Raw genomic sequence first — 18,535 nt, 5'->3', positions numbered from 1 at the left:
ATACACCATTTCTAGAAAAAGGGCAGGTTTGAGGAGGAAGATGATGAGTTGGTTCTGAACATAACTAGGTTGCAGAGCTTACCAGACATCTAAGTGGAGAGTCAAGTGCAGGCTGTACGCGTAGATGTGGAGCTCTGAAGGAGAGGTGTGGACAAGGTACACACGCAGAAGTTGTCCATATCTAAGAAGGACATGGAAGCTGTGAATGAGGTCATCACAGGAGAGCGTGAGAAGTGTAGGTAAAGTAAACCAAGATCTGGACCCTGACAACACTTAAGTTTGAACAGTTTGGTGGTGGAGATGGAGCAGAGATGGAGAAAGCATACTAGAGAGAGAGAGGAAGAAACCAAGACGTGTCGTCATCGTGGCCAAGGACGAAGTGTTAAAGAATGGAGGGGTCAACTGTGCCTAAGTTTCCTGAGTGGTCAGGTGAAGACAGAAAAGTGTCCCCTGGGTTTAGCAACATGTCAGCTGCTAAACTGACCTTCTATAATGACAAAATCTACACCTGTGTCGTCTGTCTTAGGTTCTTAGGATTGGGGCTAATATAACGATCTTAAAGTTTGGGCAGAGGCAAACACTGAACTTCCTGTTCTCTAAAATATGTGTAAATATAACCCGCAATTTACATCACGGAGCGAAGCTTCCCGTTCTCTACCAGAGAGCCCCGCCCAAAGGCTACGGACCGACCCTTCGGGTTGGCTGAACAGCGGCACCCCTGGGGGGGGGGGGTGGCGCGAGCGTGGAACAGCCGCATCTGATTGGTCGAGAGAGGTAGCCTCTGGGTGATTGGCGGGAGCGGAAGGAGGTGGGGCGTCTGGCGCTGCCTTTTCTCCCAGCAGGTACTTTCGTTTTCCAGCGTTGGGTTTGCGGAGAGACCCAGCCACACCAAGAAGGACGCTTGTCAGACCCTCAGATGGGACAGAGGTGACTCGGCGCTCCCGGGAGAGGTTGCACGGCCGCTCCCCGTCCCGTCCCTGCGGGATCCAGAGTACAGAGTGAGTGGGCGTGTGAGGTTCCTGGTGTCGGGGCGGGAAGTGACTGGACTGGCGTCGTCGAGGCCCTGGAGCCGGACGCCGGGCGAGGGGGGACTTTTAAGTGCTGACAGATTTAATCCGAAATCAGGGAAAGAACACATAATCTCAGGTGCTCGTTCTCGGTGATAGCAAGGTTGCCCCAGCCAGTCGTTCTCTGGCAGTAGAAAATGTCTTGTAAGATAGAATCCCCCCCGCCCCCGGAAACACTGCATTTTCCCATTTACTCTCGTTTTCCCCTCCTTCCTGCCCCTTTCCACCACAGTCACGTTTTCTTCTTTCTGCAGAAAGTTTTTGTTTGCGTGTGCCACCCCCAGAGAGCTAAGACGCTCGCACCCTGTGCATGCAAAACAGTCTTGGCTTCTGACGTGCTGTGTGTAGCCGCTGCTTGTGTGAATCATCAGCCCTTTGCTTGGGCACAAGGTGAAGGTTAGTAAATGTTCATGGAAACTAATAAATGAGTACATGGCTTCGGGACTTAATTATATATCTACGTTTAAAGGTAAAAGAGCTTAATTTGCTCTTGGAATGTAAAAGTGATAGTTCTGCAGACCTCCGAATAATAATTAGTCTTTAAAAAAATTCTAACTAATATCAAAGAGCTTGGGGGAAGAAAAATAAGTGTATGATTGCGCTTTGAATGTCGTTTTTATAAGTTGGATAGGTTGTTTTTATGGTTCAGGAATAAGACATGAGCTACCAGCATACTCCAGTTTGCAGTTTGGTGCAGGACTCAGATTTGTTGAATCATAATATGATTTTCCCTTTACTTTCTAATTCAATCTGAAATGTGTTGAATTTCAATTCAACAAACTGTCGAATACATACTATGTGCAGGACACTCTCCAAAGTGGAGATGATTTTTTTTTTTTAAAGACATAATTCCAGAAACCCAGGGTAGACATCACAGAGCTTTTTAAGGGAGAGAGTGACTGATGCTCTAATGGAGGTACAAAATGCAGTGAGGCGTAAAGTCAATGAAAGCTTAATTGTTTCTAGGTAAGTGTCAAATAGCTTATGGAAGAAGGGCATTTGTACCTACTTTTGGATGCTGGTAGAATTTAGAAAAGCAGAAATTTGTGAGGAAGCTCCTTTAAAGGGTGAGTGACAACTGGAGCAAAGCAGAAATGTTGAGCATAGCCAAAAAAAAAACAAAAAACAAAAAACAGTAACAAAAAAGTAGGTAATTTGGTCACTGGGTTGCTTTATTAAAGGATGAAAATAGGGTCAGGGTGGAAATCAGCCTGGTAATGGGGCAAACTAGCAATTTGGAGCAAGAGAGGGATGTGGCCAAAACCCATGTCAGCAGAAGACTAGCTTGGGAAATAGTGTTGGAGGCAGGGAGGAAGGAGACCTTGGGACTGGAGAGGAGGAAGTCAGGTGATTGGAGGATAGTCTTGCTACTCCCTATGTTGGTAACAAGTTTAGTGGGAAGATAGGGTGGATTTGGGATTTGTTAGCATGAATTTATTGATTGCTGGCCTTGTGCCAGGTGCTGTGTCTGTATTACCTCATTCAGTCTTAACAGCCAACCTGGTGATAGGGATGGGAGTCACCTGTGGTCACTCACCCAAAAAGGTGTTGTAGCTCCTGCTGGTTGACATTCTGGCCAGTATATTTGCTTTAGGCATATCCGTATTAGACACCTAGTAGGGAAGGAAAGTGCTGCAGATTTAGAGTCTTCTGCTCAGGTGAAATAAATTTGAAGTGAAAAATCAAATTGCTGCAGCAAGTGTACCAAAGGAGTGGACTTGGGTCCATTTTTGCTGGTATTTTGTGATGGTAACTAGCTTTGCAGTCCTACCACATCCTTTCCTTTCTTTGGAAGGAAATTTGTGGCATAGACATGGCTTCATGTCTTCATGCCCGCACCTGTGTGCTTGCTGCAGCATGCACACACGCTTTCATGCCCTGCTGTAATTTTAAAAATCCAGACTCCTTCCCCAGAGGCCTGGTAGGACAAGATTCACTTATACTCGTTCTGAATATTGTCAGCTGTGTGCTTATGTAAATCCTAATTTATGCTCTGGTGAAGGGAGGTTCTTTGTTTTCCTTGTGAATATTGGGACTTCTTAAAATCAGGTTTTTGTTTTAATTTTTTTATCTTCAAAACTGCCATGTAGGAGTTCCCATCGTGGCTCAGCAGAAATGAATCTGAGTAGCATCCATGAGGATGCAAGTTCGATCCCTGGCCTCACTCAGTGGGCTAAGGATCTGGCGTTGCCATGAGCTGTGGTGTAGGTTGTAGATGTGGCTCAGATCTGTCCTGACTGTGGCTGTGGTGGTAGGCCAGTGGCTACAGCTTCCTGCGATTGAGTCCGCACGGGGTTGACCAGGTGTCCCGGCTAACTCGGTCACTGGGATTGAGTCTGCACGGGGTCAACCAGTTGACGTACACCATAGCTCATGGCAATGCCAGATCTTTAACCCACTGAGTGAGGCCAAGGATCAAACTCACATTCTCACAGATGCTGTGTGGGGTTCTTAAACCCCTGAGCCACAATGGGAGTTCCCTATGAGAGCAATTTTTAAAGAGGTGTTACTTGTCCTAAAGCAAATCTAATTAGTATTTCCCATTTGTTTATTCGATAAAAGTGCAGATTCATTTTAAAGGCAGGTGAACGCCTACTATGTCTAGCACTGTTCTGAAGATACAGCAGTGAACAAAGCCATCCCTCCCTACCCCCCTCCACCACCAAACCTGCCTTCGTGTGGGGAGAACAGACAGTAATCAAAATAGAAAAGAGAATACATGCTAGGTCAGATAGTTGTAAGGGCAGTGGAGAAAAATACGTCAGGAAGGAGGGATACTGTTTTCCAGGGTGAGAGGTGGTGTCGATTTAAGGAAAGTGGTCAGAGAAGGCTTCCCTGATATGTTGGCTTTTGAGCAAAATCTGAGAATGTGTTTTTTTGGAGAAGAAAAAAATACCGACCCCAAACTCAATTAAAAAACAGGCTTTGGAATATAAACACCATTTTAAAAGTATGTTTCAGGAGTTCCTATCGTGGCACAGTGGAAATGAATCCGACGAGGAACCGTGAGGTTGCAAGTTTGATCCTTGGCCTCACTCAGTGGGTTAAGGATCTGGCATTGCCATGAGCTCTGGTGTAGGTCGCAGATGCGGCTCGGATCGTGCATTGCTGTGGCTGTGGTGTAGGCTGGTGGCTACAGCTCTGATTTGACCCCTAGCCTGGGAACCTCCATATATCACGGGTGAAGCCCCAAAAAGACAAAAAAAAAAAAAGTATATTTCAGAGACAAATTATGTTTTGAACTAAGCGAGATATTTAGAAGCAGCACAGTGCTGGACGGCTTTCTTTGGCGCTGTGGGCTTCCTTTCGTGATCTTTGTTCTGTTTCCCTATAGGATGTCCCAGTGGTATGAGCTTCAGCAGCTTGACTCCAAATTCCTGGAGCAGGTTCATCAGCTCTACGATGACAGTTTTCCCATGGAAATCAGACAATATCTGGCACAGTGGCTAGAAAATCAGGACTGGTAAGGAAATCACTTGACAGAAGAAGTTGTTTTTCTACACTTTGAAAATGACTTGTGGATTGAGTAACTTGGAGCCATGTTGATTGGAAGATGAATCTCACCGGTAGCTACTGGGAACATCTGTTGCAGAAAAGTGTGTTGGCTTGAGAAATGGCACCGGTCTCTATAAAGCTAAATGCATTAGTTGTTAATTTTATGTATTTGTTGATTTAGTTATAAATCCTCCTAAATACTTTGGACAAGTTAGATAATGCTAATACTAATTATTTTGAAAGAAAAAAGAAAGAAATTAGTGGAAATAATTAAAGCCAAGTTATGGGAAAACACTGATTAGAAGTATGAAGAAGGTAATACAGTTAAAGAAATATCTCTTAAAACCGATATGGTTTTGTTTTGAATTGAATTGTATTGTTCATTCATTGCAAATGTTTCAAATGTTCTGAAAGTGTTCGATATAGAAAGCGAAAGCCCCTGTTGGTTTTTCACTCCAGAGATAATCAGCGTTAACAGTCTTGGTGCTAGAATTTTTCATGGTAATTGAATATAATGGAAATATTGTACAAACTCTTGCCAAAAGCATTGGCAGTTTCAAAGAAAGAAATAAAACCCAAGAAAATACCTTATTTTTTAATAATTTCAGAACAGAAAGCAATGTCTGCTTTTGTGTGTTTTTTTAAAGTAGTATCTAAATGAAGTGTGTAAAATTTGAATCTCCTAGGGAGCACGCTGCCAATGATGTTTCGTTTGCCACCATCCGTTTTCATGACCTTCTGTCGCAGCTGGATGATCAGTACAGTCGATTTTCCTTGGAGAATAATTTTTTGTTGCAGCATAACATTAGGAAAAGCAAGCGTAACCTTCAGGTATTACTTGGTTTTTGCATTTTAGTTGAAATGTTCCCATGTTCACATAAGAGGATATTTTCATTCAACAGATACTATTGAGCACACGCCATTGGTATTTATAAAAGTACACAGACTATGTATAAACTGCCTTTTAGGTGGTTAGTATCTTATAGTAGAAGTGAAATAAAATATCAGTTCATTTTGTAGCCACACGGAGTGTTCAGGCTTAAGAGTATTGCTTCAGCATAAGTAATTCTGAGAGAAATTCAGTGTTACAACCTTGTTTTATTAAAAATTATTAATAGATCAAAGAAGAGTTATATTTTAAGAGCTGTGAATTTCTGAGAGAAATTCAGTGTTATAACCTTGTTTTATATTAAGTTGTTAATAGATCAAAGAAAAGTTATATTTTAAGAGCTGTGAGTTATATTTTAACATAAAAGTTATATGTTAAAGTTCAGAGAAACTTTAGTGATGAGTCCAGTCTAAGTGCTTGGTATACGGATAAAGATTAAGTCCAAAAAGGTTTGACATCTGTCCTTGGAAGCGAAAGTCAAGCGGAATCCCAGGCGGAGGAGAGTATGCTACAAAGCTGTAGTTCTTCAGAAGTATTCCCAGCATCCCTTAAGCCTGGGTACCATTTTTATTTCTGTATTAATGGAACTTTTCTGTTTGAATGGGAATGAGCACTCTCATTGTATGGTTTTACTCCTCACAATCAAACTGTTTAACTTGGGTAATTTAGAAGCTTTTTTTCCCCCTCTGGGAATGTATATGTGATGTTATAATACCAGTGAGTGGGAAAGCCAGAATAACTTTACAGAAATTTGCTCTCCTATGGAATTTGCTTGATTATACCTGTTACAAAGAGGCATGATTGGAGTTCTCTTGTGGTGCAGTGGGTTAAGGATCTGGTGTTGTCACTGCAGTGGCATGAGTCGCTGTGTGGCGTGGGTTTGATCCCTGGCCTGGGAACTTCCACATGCCCTGGGCCAAAAAAAAAAAAAAAGGGCGGAAGCGTGATAGTCAGTATTTTGCAAACCAGCTTTGACAAGAAAACAGAAAAACTGAGAAGAGTATCTGTGATCTAATTCAAAGCAGAGACCAACAGATAAATTAATAGAGGAATACCATGGATGATTTTAGTTATCATTTGTATTCTCTCTGGGTCCTAACAAGATAATTGGGGCCCCAAACAATAGAAATTAAAAATATTATGGAAACTATACAGGAGAGAATCTTATTTGATTTTAGGGCCATATCTGTGTCATATGGAAGTTCCTGGGCTAGGGATGGTGGAATCGGGGCTGCAGCTGCTGGCCTGTGTCACAGCCACAGCAATGCCAGATCCAAGCCATGTCTGCAACCTGTGTCGCAGCTTGCAGCAGTGCTGGATCCTTACCTCATTGAGCAAGGCCAGGAATCGAGTGCACATTCTCATGGATACTAGTCAGGTTCTTAACCCGCTGAGCCACAATGGAAACTCCAAGAATACTTGTTTTTTTAATCAAGAAGTAAATTAGGTACCTGCACTTAATTAGAAAGTTGAAGCAGTTTTTGTTATAATTTGTGAAAAGAATAGTTTGAATTTACCAAAAATAGCTTGAATTTACCAAAAATAGCTTATGTAGAGTTTAGTTTGTGCAGGATGAGGTTTCTTAATGAATACGCACAAACTCATTTCAGTGTATAAAACACAATGGTTTAAACGTTCTGAAATTTAATCAATTTTTATTCTGACAACCTTTGTCTAGGATAATTTTCAAGAAGACCCAATACAGATGTCTATGATCATCTGTAACTGTCTGAAGGAGGAAAGAAAGATCTTGGAAAATGCCCAGAGATTCAATCAGGTACTTTTTTCTCTTTACAATTGAACGTAAAGATAATAATGAAATAAAAACCCACTCCTTCATCCAGCAAATATTATTGAGGCCCTGTTTCAAGGCAGTGGTGACTAGTCCTCTGATCTTATAGCCCCAAGAAGTGGGAAAAGTCAGATACAGAGATTTTATAGACCCGGGGTTTGAGAAAGGACTCTGATCTAATGGAAGTCATTCTAGCGAGGAAGGTAAACAACACATCAAATCTTTTCAGATAGTGTTGGTTGCTGTGAAGATAAGAAAGCAAGATACTGTGTGGACAGTAGTGGAGTATAGCGGGTGGGGTTGTTTCTTTAGATCAGGGTCAGGAAACCCCCTGAGTTGCTGGGGCAGGAAAGGAAGCAGCAGATAGCAGGCTCTTGCAGCAGACCAAGGGAGCGGAGGGTGAAGTGCGTGAGATAGAGGCTCAGTCAGTAGAAGTGGAGAGACCTAGCCAGATTCCATTATGTTTTGGACATGGTACCAATAGGACTTACATTTATTTATTTATTTATTTTTGTCTTTTTGCCTTTTCTAGGGCCACTCCCACGGCATATGGAGGTTCCCAGGCTAGGGGTCTAATCGGAGCTGTAGCTGCCAGCCTGCACCAGAGCCACAGCAACGCAGGATCTGAGCCGTGTCTGCAACCTACACCACAGCTCACGGCAACGCCGGATCCTTAACCCACTGAGCAAGGGCAGGGACCGAACCCGCAACCTCATGGTTCCTAGTCAGATTCGTTAACCACTGCGCCACAACGGGAACTCCCCAATAGGACTTACATTGAAGGACGGGATGTGGGAGTGAGGAAGCCGGAAGAGTCAAGGATGACTGATTTTGTGGCTTGCATCATTTGGAGATGTTTACTGAGCTGGGAAAGACAGGAGTAAGGTTTTTGGAGGGCACTGTAGGTCTTGGACAAAAATGGATTGATGGGGAAAATCAACAGCTTTGTTTTGGATGGTACTCAAATATCTGTTGAACATGTAAGATATCCAAACAGTGAATGAGTCAGAGTTACACCAGAATTTTTCTTTTACCATGATTTTTCTAATACAAATACACACCTTCCTGGTGGTCAGAGTCCAGCAGGTTTTTGAAGTTGCCATGGCGTTTATTTGTGCTTTTCATTGAGTGATGGGGTGGTGGAAACAAGCCAGCAGGCAGGCAGTTGTGAGATTACTAAAGTATGAATTATTCTGGTGGAGAGCACTTATATATGGAGGGGGGAGGGTGGCAGAGTACACAGTAGAATGTGTCCTATGTGCCTTTCTCTGGCAAATAACTAAGAGAGTGAGCTGTGAGATTATGGGGTGGGGGCATCTAATTTGAGTGGTGGTAGAGAATGCTGTTCTCCATGCACTTTCTGAGCATTTGCTCCTGTCCTTGGTCCTTACAAATCAGCTGCTTCCCTGGCCATTTAGTTTCTGTCTCCCTGTCACACTGAAAGCACCTTGTGCACCAAGCAGGTAAAGATACATATTATTTGTGCTAAATTCAGGCTGACTAGTTCAGAATGTTTATCTTGGGCCAGCCTAGGAAACAAAAAGTGTCTCTCGGGAAGAAAACTGGCTATATTGTCTCCTGTGAGAGAGCTGTGCCTTCTTCAGTATGACCTGCACCTGGGAGATTTTTCAGCAGGAAATTTTGATTATTATGTGGGATTTTCATCTTAACGACGTGAGGCAGTGAGCTGCTCCTGTATCTTAGACTTGAGGGCACAGCCAGGAGCAGAGATGGGCAGAAGCATGAACTGTCCCCCTTGGTACCCAGGCATTTCTCTCCTTGCATTTAGCCCCTGGTCGGCAGAGTAGGTGATTTCTGCTCTCCCGGGTCAACCTTATTTCCTGGATGTGCTTTGGGTCTTGAAGGCTTGTCAGCCTTGGGCTCCCCCTTAAAAATGTGAGTTTCCTGGGGAGTGGTTCACTTAAGCCTCTCAGAGAATGCCTGCCTTATCAGTGAACCCCCCTGAGGAGGTTTAGTGGACTGCCCAGCTGCGAGCAAGAGAAGCAAGTCTGCCCTGGGGTTTGAGGGAAGATCCTGGATGTCTGGTGAAAAACGGAAAAGGCACCATAGGTGTCTCCTTTCCCAGGTTACCCAGCCCACTGCTGGCTGGGAAGTTTAGAAACATTTCTTGGCCATTTCCCCCCTTGTTGAAGTAACTTATTTTAGTCATGTATTTTCTATTCATACTGATGTATGTATGTATGGAATGATGTGATGTCTGTTACTTGCTTCAAAATAACCCAGTTTGAGGGCCAGATGAAACAAGAGTGTTCATGAAGTGATAGTTGAGGCTGGTTGATAGTTACATGGAGCTGCAAAAATTTCAACAAGTTAAAAACCTGCAAAATTCAGAGTTGGTTCAGAGTGTTTAAAGAGCACAGAATTCTGTAGAAATGTTGGTATAGGAAAATATTTTCCATATTACTACTTTGTTTTAGTAGAAGAACTTTAAGAAAATGTTTGAGAATATTATATGTAGATACTTCTTGGACTATAGGTATTTTATCTGCTTCCATTATAGCACCCTAAGCTTGTTTTTCTTTTTTCTTTCTTTTTTTTTTTTTTTTTTTTTTTTTTTTTTTGGTGTGTGTGTGTGTGTGTGTGTGTGTGTGTGTAGTGAAAAATCTTATTGTACATAGGGCCAAAATTTAGGTCCGGAGGGTCCTAAATCACTGGTGGGTGGTCATCGTTTCCTTCAGGTTTTGAAGGGAAAGACGTGAAGTAGCTCCAGTTTTCTCTTTTCTGTCCCATCTACGTGATCTTGAGTAATAAGTACTCAGCGTATGGTAACTCTTATGTGTCAGACGCTGTGCTGAGCACGTTTATAAGCGTAATTTCATTTCAATAAATGCTTTCAAAACTATCCCTGAGGGTAGATATTCTTATCCCCATTTTACAGATGAGAAAACTTAAGATTTAGAAATCAAGCACTTTACTCAAGTCACAGAGCTAATGAGGTTTGGCATTGAAACTTAGGATTGTCTGACCCTAAAGCCCATTCACTAGAAAAGTCACTCCGTGTCTCTGCAGTTTTGTGATCCGTGAGGTGAGACATGCAGGTATTCTGACTGGGGTTTCTGACACAGTCCCTGTCCTCTATCCTTGAACTTGGACAGCTGCTCATTCTCTTGAAGAGAACAGCCTCCTTAAACAGAAGGTTTTTCTTTGGGGTGTATAGTAACCGAATTCTAATAAAAACTCTCTAATACAGAGGTTCAGGTATGAAATGAGAAAATGGCAATAGATGATGGCTAAGGTCCCATCCAGCTTTAATGTTGGGTGTTCCTGTGGTTTCCTGATGTTTCCTGGTTTTAAAGAAACTTTAAAAACTTAAAAACTCCAGGAAGCCAATGCATGATGTTTAAAGGTGATAAATCAGTAACACTGGGATTTAGTGTTAAGTTTAGAAATACGGAGGTAACTAACCACTATTTAAAAACAAACAAACAAACAAAAAAAAACAGAAATTGCCTCTGTTTTTCATTTTACAAGCTTTTGTGTTCACTATTTTTAAACAATATCCAAGTATTATTTTGATAATGTAAACATTAATTTTAAAATATGAAAAAATATGTTGTTAATAGATAATATGGGCAAGGAAATGGGAAAAAGGTAACCATTAGGGGAAATGCAGATTGAGGTAAAAATTGGGACCACTGCAACTACCCAATTTAAACCTTCAAGGAGTGCCCGTCGTTGCTCAGCGGAAACGAATCTGACTAGGATCCATGAGGATGTGGGTTCAATCCCTGGCCTTGCTCAGTGGGTTAAGGATCCGGCAGTGCTGTGAGCTGTGCTGTAGGTCACAGACGCAGCTCGGATCCCGAGTTGCTATGATTGTGGTGTAGGCCGGCAGCTACAGCTCTGAATTGATGCCTAGCCTGGGAACCTCCATATGCTATGCAGACAGCCCTAAAAAGAAAAAAAAAAAAAAAAATCCTCTAGCCAGACACTTGCACTTTTAGGACTATATTGTATGAACACTCCCACAAATTTTCAAAGACATATACACAAGAATGATCACTGCAACACTGTTAAAAAAGAGAAGCATCAGAGCATACCAAATATCCACTAATAAGAGAAGAGTTGGGTGATAAAATATGAATAAATATACCCAACGTGATTTCAGCCTTGTAAGACCCAGAGCAGTTAACCCTGGGCAAGCCTACCTCACTTCTGACCTGTAGAACTATGAGATAAAAGTGTGTGTTGTTTTGGAGTTCCCATAGGATCTGGCATTGTCACTGCAGTGGCTCGAGTCACTGCTGTGGCATGGGTTTGATCCCTGGCCCAGGAACTTCTGCATGCCATGGGTGCAGCCAAAAGAAAAGTTGTTTTAAGCCTCTTTTTTTTTTTTTTTAATAAAGTTAAAGACTCACCGTGGACATAGTGTCAGAATCAAAAGTGTAGAGTGGTCACAGTGGTATGGTTACTTTTTAAGTGCATGGTGGTAGGGTATCAGCTAAGCCACTGCTTACTAGATGGGGGTAGGGAAGTGGAGGAGCAAGGGGAACAACAGGAAGGAGTAAGGGAGTACTGAAGGAATAAGGGAGTACCAAAGTGTTTGGGTAACTTGGATGTACTGTTGCTTAAAATTGAAGCAGATTTCTTTCCACCAAGCATCCCCCAGTGTGCCAGCAGGAAGGGAGTATAGTAGCTGGGAGGGCAGCTGCATGGTCACAGCCGTTATTGTTTATACCTCTGTCACTAAGCCAGCCACTGTGACCTGGTCCCTCATCTGAGTGAAGTGTCTCAGCTGTTACCAGAGCCAATAGGCCACATCCAGCTGCCTCAGAAAACAACAACAATTTCTCTGCAGAGACAGGAAGCCCCAATGCTCTGCTCAAGGTGACGCCTCATTCTGAATGGCCCCAGCAGCCCCATTTGTCACTTAGTGACTTGGCATCTGAGGATAACCATATTTTCATATATTTCTAATGCACACTTTATTCTGATATCATTCACATGCTTTGAATTTTACCTATATATATATATAGGTACGTATAAAAATATATAAAATACAGAATATTAAATATAGGAATATATAAAACATAGGGATAAGATATAGAAAATATAAAATATGGAAAATATAAAATATAGGAAAATACGTAAAATGAAGGAAACTTCCAGACATCTTCTGTGAACAAAGAATAACTTTGATTACCTAAACCTAATACGTAGAACAAAAAAGAAAATTGGGGATGAATTTCACCTATGAGTGTCAGTGTAAAAGCCCTAAATATTAGGGATCAGAATTAAATATTAATTAGGAAAATAATACATCATGACCAAATAGGGTTTATTTCAGATTCAAGCGTAGATTGTGACTGGAAAATCCATTAATGTTATTCATTGTATAAACATACATAAAGGGAGTTCCCGTCATGGCTCAGTGGTTAAGGAATCTGACTAGGAACCATGAGGTTGTGGGTTCGATCCCTGCACTTGCTCAGTGGGTTGAGGATCTGGCGTTGCGGTGAGCTGTGGTGTAGGTCGCAGACGCGGCTCAGATCTGTTGTTGCTGTGGCTGTGGTGTAGGCCGGTGGCTACAGCTCCAATTAGACCCGTAGCCTGGGAACCTCCATATGCTGAGGGAGTGGCCGTAGAAAAGGCAATACAAAACAAAACAAAAACAAAACAAAAAAACAACAAAAAACATACATAAGGAAAAAAGCATAAGCTTATCTCTATAGATGCTGAAAAGATATGACAGAATCCAACACCCATCCTTGATAAAAAATATTCAATAAAATAGGAATTGATGAATACCCTCTTAACATATTAAAATATACTTCTCTCAGTTCCAGAGATAGGATCTTACTTTATTGGGAAAGCGTCAATCACTAAGAACCCAAGCAAGGATGTCCACTATTTCCACCGCTTCTTAACATTGTATCAGTAGTATTACAGTTAGACAAAAGAGAACCAATAGAAGCATAAGAATTAAAAACAACATCATAAAGATATTGGCTCTTCCTGAGTTTACAATTTTAATGTGATCCCAGTATAACCAGATGTTTTCTGGCTATCAAGGATGAAGACTAAATGTACCCAGTGCAGTTGTGTTGATATTTATTATTGCTGTAGAGTAGCAAATATTAATTGATGTCCTACTGGCAGTACTGTTCAGTTTTTTTGTTGTTGTTTTTTTTTTTGTTTTGTTTTGTTTTTTTTGTCTTTTTGCCATTTCTTGAGCCGCTCCCGTGGCATATGGAGGTTCCCAGGCTAGGGGTCGAATCGGAGCTGTAGCTGCCAGCCTACGCCAGAGCCACAGCAACGCGAGATCCGAGCTGTGTCTGCGACGTACACCACAGCTCACAGCAATGCCAGATCCTCAACCCACTGAGCAAGGCCAGGGATAGAACCCACAACCTCATGATTCCTAGTCGGATTCGTTAACCACTGTGCCACGATGGGAACTCCAGTACTGTTCAGTTTTGATATGCCTCTGAATCCTCTGGGATCTTGTCAAAATGGGGTTTCTGATTCAGTAATTATATTAGGACCTGAGAGTTTCCGTTTCCAACAAACTCCCATGTGGTAAGATGCTGCTAGTCTGCAGAATTACATGTCTTTGAAGTACAGGGTTAATGAGAATAATCTTGTTTACAGAATTTGAGAAACCCTGAAAAAAATTTCTCTGTGGTCCCATGCAACTGTATGAGTTAATGGAAAATTCCAGAAATAATATTTATTTTAGGCATGAATTGACCCTAGTATTTCTGTAGTCTTGTTAACAGTTTGCCAGCATTTTCCAGGGCCTTGGGAACTGAGCTGTTTTCTTGTGCACACTCGTGTGGGAGGCCTTCGGGAGGTTTTGGAAGGTCTGGGAGTTAGGTGGGGCACAGGGTAAAGACTTGACTTTGGAGTTTCACCCGCAGGTAAATACAACGGAGAAAATAATGGCTGTTAACCATCTCCCTTCCATTACAGACTCAGTCAGGGAATATTCAGAGCACTGTGATGTTAGACAAACATAAGGAGCTTGACAGCAAAGTCAGAAATGTGAAGGACAAAGTTATGGTGAGTGTTTAGTAAATATATACATCTTCTCTTTAACTTTTTGTAGAGAAAAAAAATTTCATTTGCCCTAGTCTAAACGTTGTAACTGATTTCTGTCTTTTAAGTAGTTGAGAAGAAAAGTTTTGCTCAAGTTCCAAACCGTAAATAAACACATTGGGGAAACCAATGAGTAGATGGACATTTATGGCCCCTGTTATTACTTCCATACATTGAGCTTATCTTTTCCTTCCTTGCAAGATTGTGCAGTAACTGTTGACTTTGCCCCCATCACCCATTAAACAAGCTGTTGCCACTCTAAGTAGCCTTTTATGTCTGCACCTCTGAAACTGGGGCATTCCCGGGGTTACATAGAGCCCCAGGATAAACATGGCCCATCCTCCTCAAGCACCTGTCTTATTCTCAGACTTGCGGGGAAATAAAAACATATCAACAAAAGAAATTTTGATACATTTCTGTTCAGAATAAAATATCCACAATAATTTTAAGATACAGCTTCCCAGACCATTTATGGAAGTGGTGTCCTTGGTGGTGTGTGTTCACTTCCCTCCACGGTGGGGCTTTTGGGGGCAAGGGTGAGGAGTCCAGCTTTGCATCAGGCTGTGTCTCTGGAAACAGCCTTCCTGCTAAGGGACGCACTCTCCTTTGGGTGTCTGGGTCACACGAGCATGGCCTTGACTTTGTGCTTAGAAAACATCTTGCCACACTCCACATTCTTTGGAGCAACTTCATCTTGCTGCCTCTGAGGGAAACACGTCATTAACGTAGATATCAAGTGACCCAGTCCAGAAACAGCCATATATTTTTTTTTCTAAAAAGGTTATTACATACTTATTAATGAAATAGAAATTATTTCATGTTTGGGATTAGAATTTTGGAAGTCTGGTCCATCTTCGAGGGAGCAGGATTGTTTCCATAGTTTTCTGGGTCCTGTAGAAACAGTAATCTGTTTCCTAAAGTCTTTGTCCTAAATATAGTGGAAAACTTGTTTATTATGTCTTTATTTGTAGTGTATAGAGCATGAAATCAAGACCCTAGAAGATCTACAAGATGAATATGACTTTAAATGCAAAACCTTGCAGAATAGAGGTAAGAGTTAACATTTAAAGCAGGGTCCATTGGCTGCAATTTTTTTTTTTTTTTGGTCTTTTGCCATTACTTGGGCCGCTCCCGCGGCATATGGAGGTTCCCAGGCTAGGGGTCTAATCGGAGCTGTAGCCACCAGCCTACGCCAGAGCCACAACAACACGGGATCCGAGCCGTGTCTGCAACCTGCACCACAGCTCACAGCCACGCCGGATTGTTAACCCACTGAGCAAGGGCAGGGACCAAACCCGCAACCTCATGGTTCTTAGTTGGATTCGTTAACCACTGTGCCACGACGGGAACTCCGGCTGTAATTTTTCATATCTGTGCTAGATAACAAAGGCAAATACTCCTTCACGTTTGCCACATATTGTATGACTGAATTACTAGTCTTGGCTTCTTGATAACCCAGGCCAGAGTTTCTTAATAGTGCTGTTGACATTTGGGGCCAGACAACTGTTTTGGGGGCTGTCCTGTGTGTTATAGGTTGTTTAGCAGCATCCCTGACTTTTGCCCACTAGATGGCAGTAGAACTAGCCCCTGATCCCCAGTAGTGACAACCAAAACTCTCCAGACTTTGCCAAGTGATCTCTGGGGAGCAACCCCCACCCCCAGTGATACCCACAGGTTATGTATTACTCATTTTGCTTCCTATGCCTAGCCCACTGATTGACACAGACTGACAGGTGTGTGGCGTTCCTCTGCCCTAGTACTGAAAGTTCCTTCAGACATTCCAGCTCCATGTCTATATGTCACAGGTGAAGTTCAGCATTTCCCCCATATTTTAAAACAGTTTTGCTGTAGTTTGTTGTTGTTGCTTGTTTTTAATGATGACAGGACATCCACTGAAAAGAACCCAAAAGCGTGCATTGGGTACTGCTAGAACTCTGGTAGTCATTTGGAGAATACCATGGTTAAAATGAGAGATTATTAGTAATAATTTGAGTAAAAGTTTGAGAGAAAGAAACCTCAACTACTACTTTTGAATTGTCTGCTTCTGTTTCCAAGCCACATATGCTTTGTGTCAGTTTTTTATCTGAGATTTTGAATTTTGTCACTTAGGTAATATTCTAAAAGTGGCTTAAGAACCAGACAGTACTCTTTCCTGTTGACATGAGGGGGTCACTAAAAACAAATACTTTGTTTCAGTATGTCCAGTTTTTGTACTTATCTTAAAGTTTGGTCTTCTTTGATCATTATTAAACAAAAGAAAAATGTCCTATCTCCAGATAGAATTTGGGTCATATTTCTCCTAAATGTATGTGACTCTTGGCTTTAGTTGGTATATCTTCTTTTATACTTTTTAATTTATCTGCTGTCTCTCCCACTTCCCAGAACATGATACCAATGGTGTGGCAAAGAACGATCAGAAACAGGAACAGATGTTACTCCAAAAGATGTATTTAATGCTTGACAACAAGAGAAAGGTAATGATTCACTTTCCAGAGTAACACATTGCTTTTGTCACAGACTAAGTCATGGACTTGAAGTTTAGAATAGAGGCAGAATTATTTTTATAACCACTTGGCTTAGAGCCCCAGTTGAGACCAAAGAATATTTGTTTTGCTTTAAAAAAAAATCTTTTAAAGTTCAGTGATGAGTTTATTCACTTTGTTTCTTTCTCTACCTTTAGGAAGTAGTTCACAAAATAATAGAGTTATTGAATGTCACCGAACTTACCCAGAAAGCCCTGATTAATGATGAACTGGTGGAATGGAAGCGGAGACAGCAGAGTGCCTGTATCGGGGGACCCCCCAACGCTTGCCTCGATCAGCTGCAGAACTGGTGAGGGTCTCCAGAGTGGAAAGTTGGCAGCTGACTGGCTAATCATATAAGCTCGTAAAGTACACATTCCAACTGTGTTAGTTGAACAGACCCTGTCAAACCTTTGCTTTAGAGACTGACGAAGTCCAGCTGCTTCTTGACCTGGAAACCCTCATTTGAAAAGCACAGTCTTAATCACACCCATGGCTGCATTCAGTCACGTTCTGCTTGCTGTATGTGCACTGTGGGACGTGTCATTTGATTGTGTCAAAATACCAGCGACATGGTCATCACACACACATTTAACAGCTTGAGTCCCAGTGTTTTACTATAAACAGAAGGGCTTGAGGCAGTTTCCAGGCTTACATAAAACCGTAGTTGGTGGGCTCTTCATTCAGTCACCCATCTAGTAAATACTTATTAAATGCCGTATGCCAGGCACTGGGCTAGGACTTGGGAAATCCAAGGTAAATGATTCTTGGTTGTTGCTGGTTCAGAGCTCTCAGTGTGGAGGCAGGAAGTGGGCATTTTAATGACTGTGCAGTGAAAGGTTGTCAGGCTTGGACAGAGTCCGTCCACGGTTCATGGAGGATGAAGGAAGGGGTCACCAGGAAAGATTTTTATTATTATTTTTTTCTTTTTAGGACTGTATCTGCAGCATATGGAAGTTCCCAGGCTAGGGGATGAATTGGAGCTACAGCTGCCAGCCTACACCGCAGCCACAGCAACACCAGACGTGAGCCATGCCTTTGACCTATACCACAGCTCATGGAAACTCAGGATCCTTAACCCGCTGAGCAAGGCCAGGGATTGGATGTGCATCCTTATGGATACTGGTCAGATTTGTTCCCATTGAGTCACAATGGGAACTCCTTTTTTGTTCATTTTAAATTTTGGGGTTTTTTTTTTTTTTTTTTTGGCCACATCTGTGGCATGAGGAAGTTCCCTGGTCAGGGATCAAACCCTTGCCATAGCAGTAGCCTGAGCTGCTGTAGTGGCAATACTGGATGCTTAACTGGCTACACCATGAAGAAACTCCAGGAGAGATGAAATCGAGAAGTTGTACACCAACCTGAGAGTGAATAGGAAAACTTCCTGTAGACCAGGGAGGTGGGGAGGAGAGGTGAGCAGGGCCCACTGTCCTCCTACTGGAAGGCTGAAGAGTCAGGTGCTGGGGGGACAGGGAGAGAGTGGGGCTGGCAGGAGCTGGGGCCTGGTGGTGGTTACCCATCATGCTGGGAACTCCAGGACTTCACCCAGGGGCACTGGTGAGCCATCCTTTTATTTAAGTGGAGGTTTATTTTTCTGAGTCTTCATTTACATCACTCTGGATGCAGTCTGAGGATGTAGCAGACAGGAAGGAGTTGGTCTGCTCTGAGCGTGCTCTCAGAGTCCAGGGGAGGGCTGACAGCTGAGTGAGGA

General features: G+C 42.3%; 1 protein-coding gene across 7 annotated transcripts in view; it reads left to right on the top strand.

Annotated features, from left to right (window-relative positions):
• The first annotated feature begins 857 nt into the window (after positions 1–857).
• The window catches only part of STAT1 (signal transducer and activator of transcription 1), a 43,669-nt gene continuing 25,991 nt past the window's right edge, over positions 858–18,535 (top strand). For 3 of the 7 annotated variants that reach the window (XR_002338995.2, XM_021074662.2, XM_021074660.2), the window contains exons 1-9: positions 858–998; positions 1,322–1,463; positions 4,402–4,530; positions 5,249–5,393; positions 7,130–7,228; positions 14,177–14,266; positions 15,274–15,352; positions 16,685–16,776; positions 16,983–17,134. Coding sequence is in view for 5 of the 7 variants with exons in the window: in XM_021074662.2 (XP_020930321.1) it covers positions 4,403–4,530; positions 5,249–5,393; positions 7,130–7,228; positions 14,177–14,266; positions 15,274–15,352; positions 16,685–16,776; positions 16,983–17,134 (785 nt within the window). In the remaining 2 variants the exon portion in view is untranslated. 7 annotated transcript variants of the gene reach the window in all.

The sequence above is a fragment of the Sus scrofa genome, chromosome 15, assembly GCF_054392235.1.
Source record: "Sus scrofa isolate SSC_HxYL_T2T_F1_AM1 chromosome 15, Sscrofa_HxYL_maternal_Yorkshire_Landrace_v2.0, whole genome shotgun sequence".
NCBI classification, from domain to species: domain Eukaryota; kingdom Metazoa; phylum Chordata; class Mammalia; order Artiodactyla; family Suidae; genus Sus; species Sus scrofa.
The sequence above is the reverse complement of the archived record's forward strand: the minus strand, read 5'-3'. Positions and strand labels throughout refer to the sequence as shown.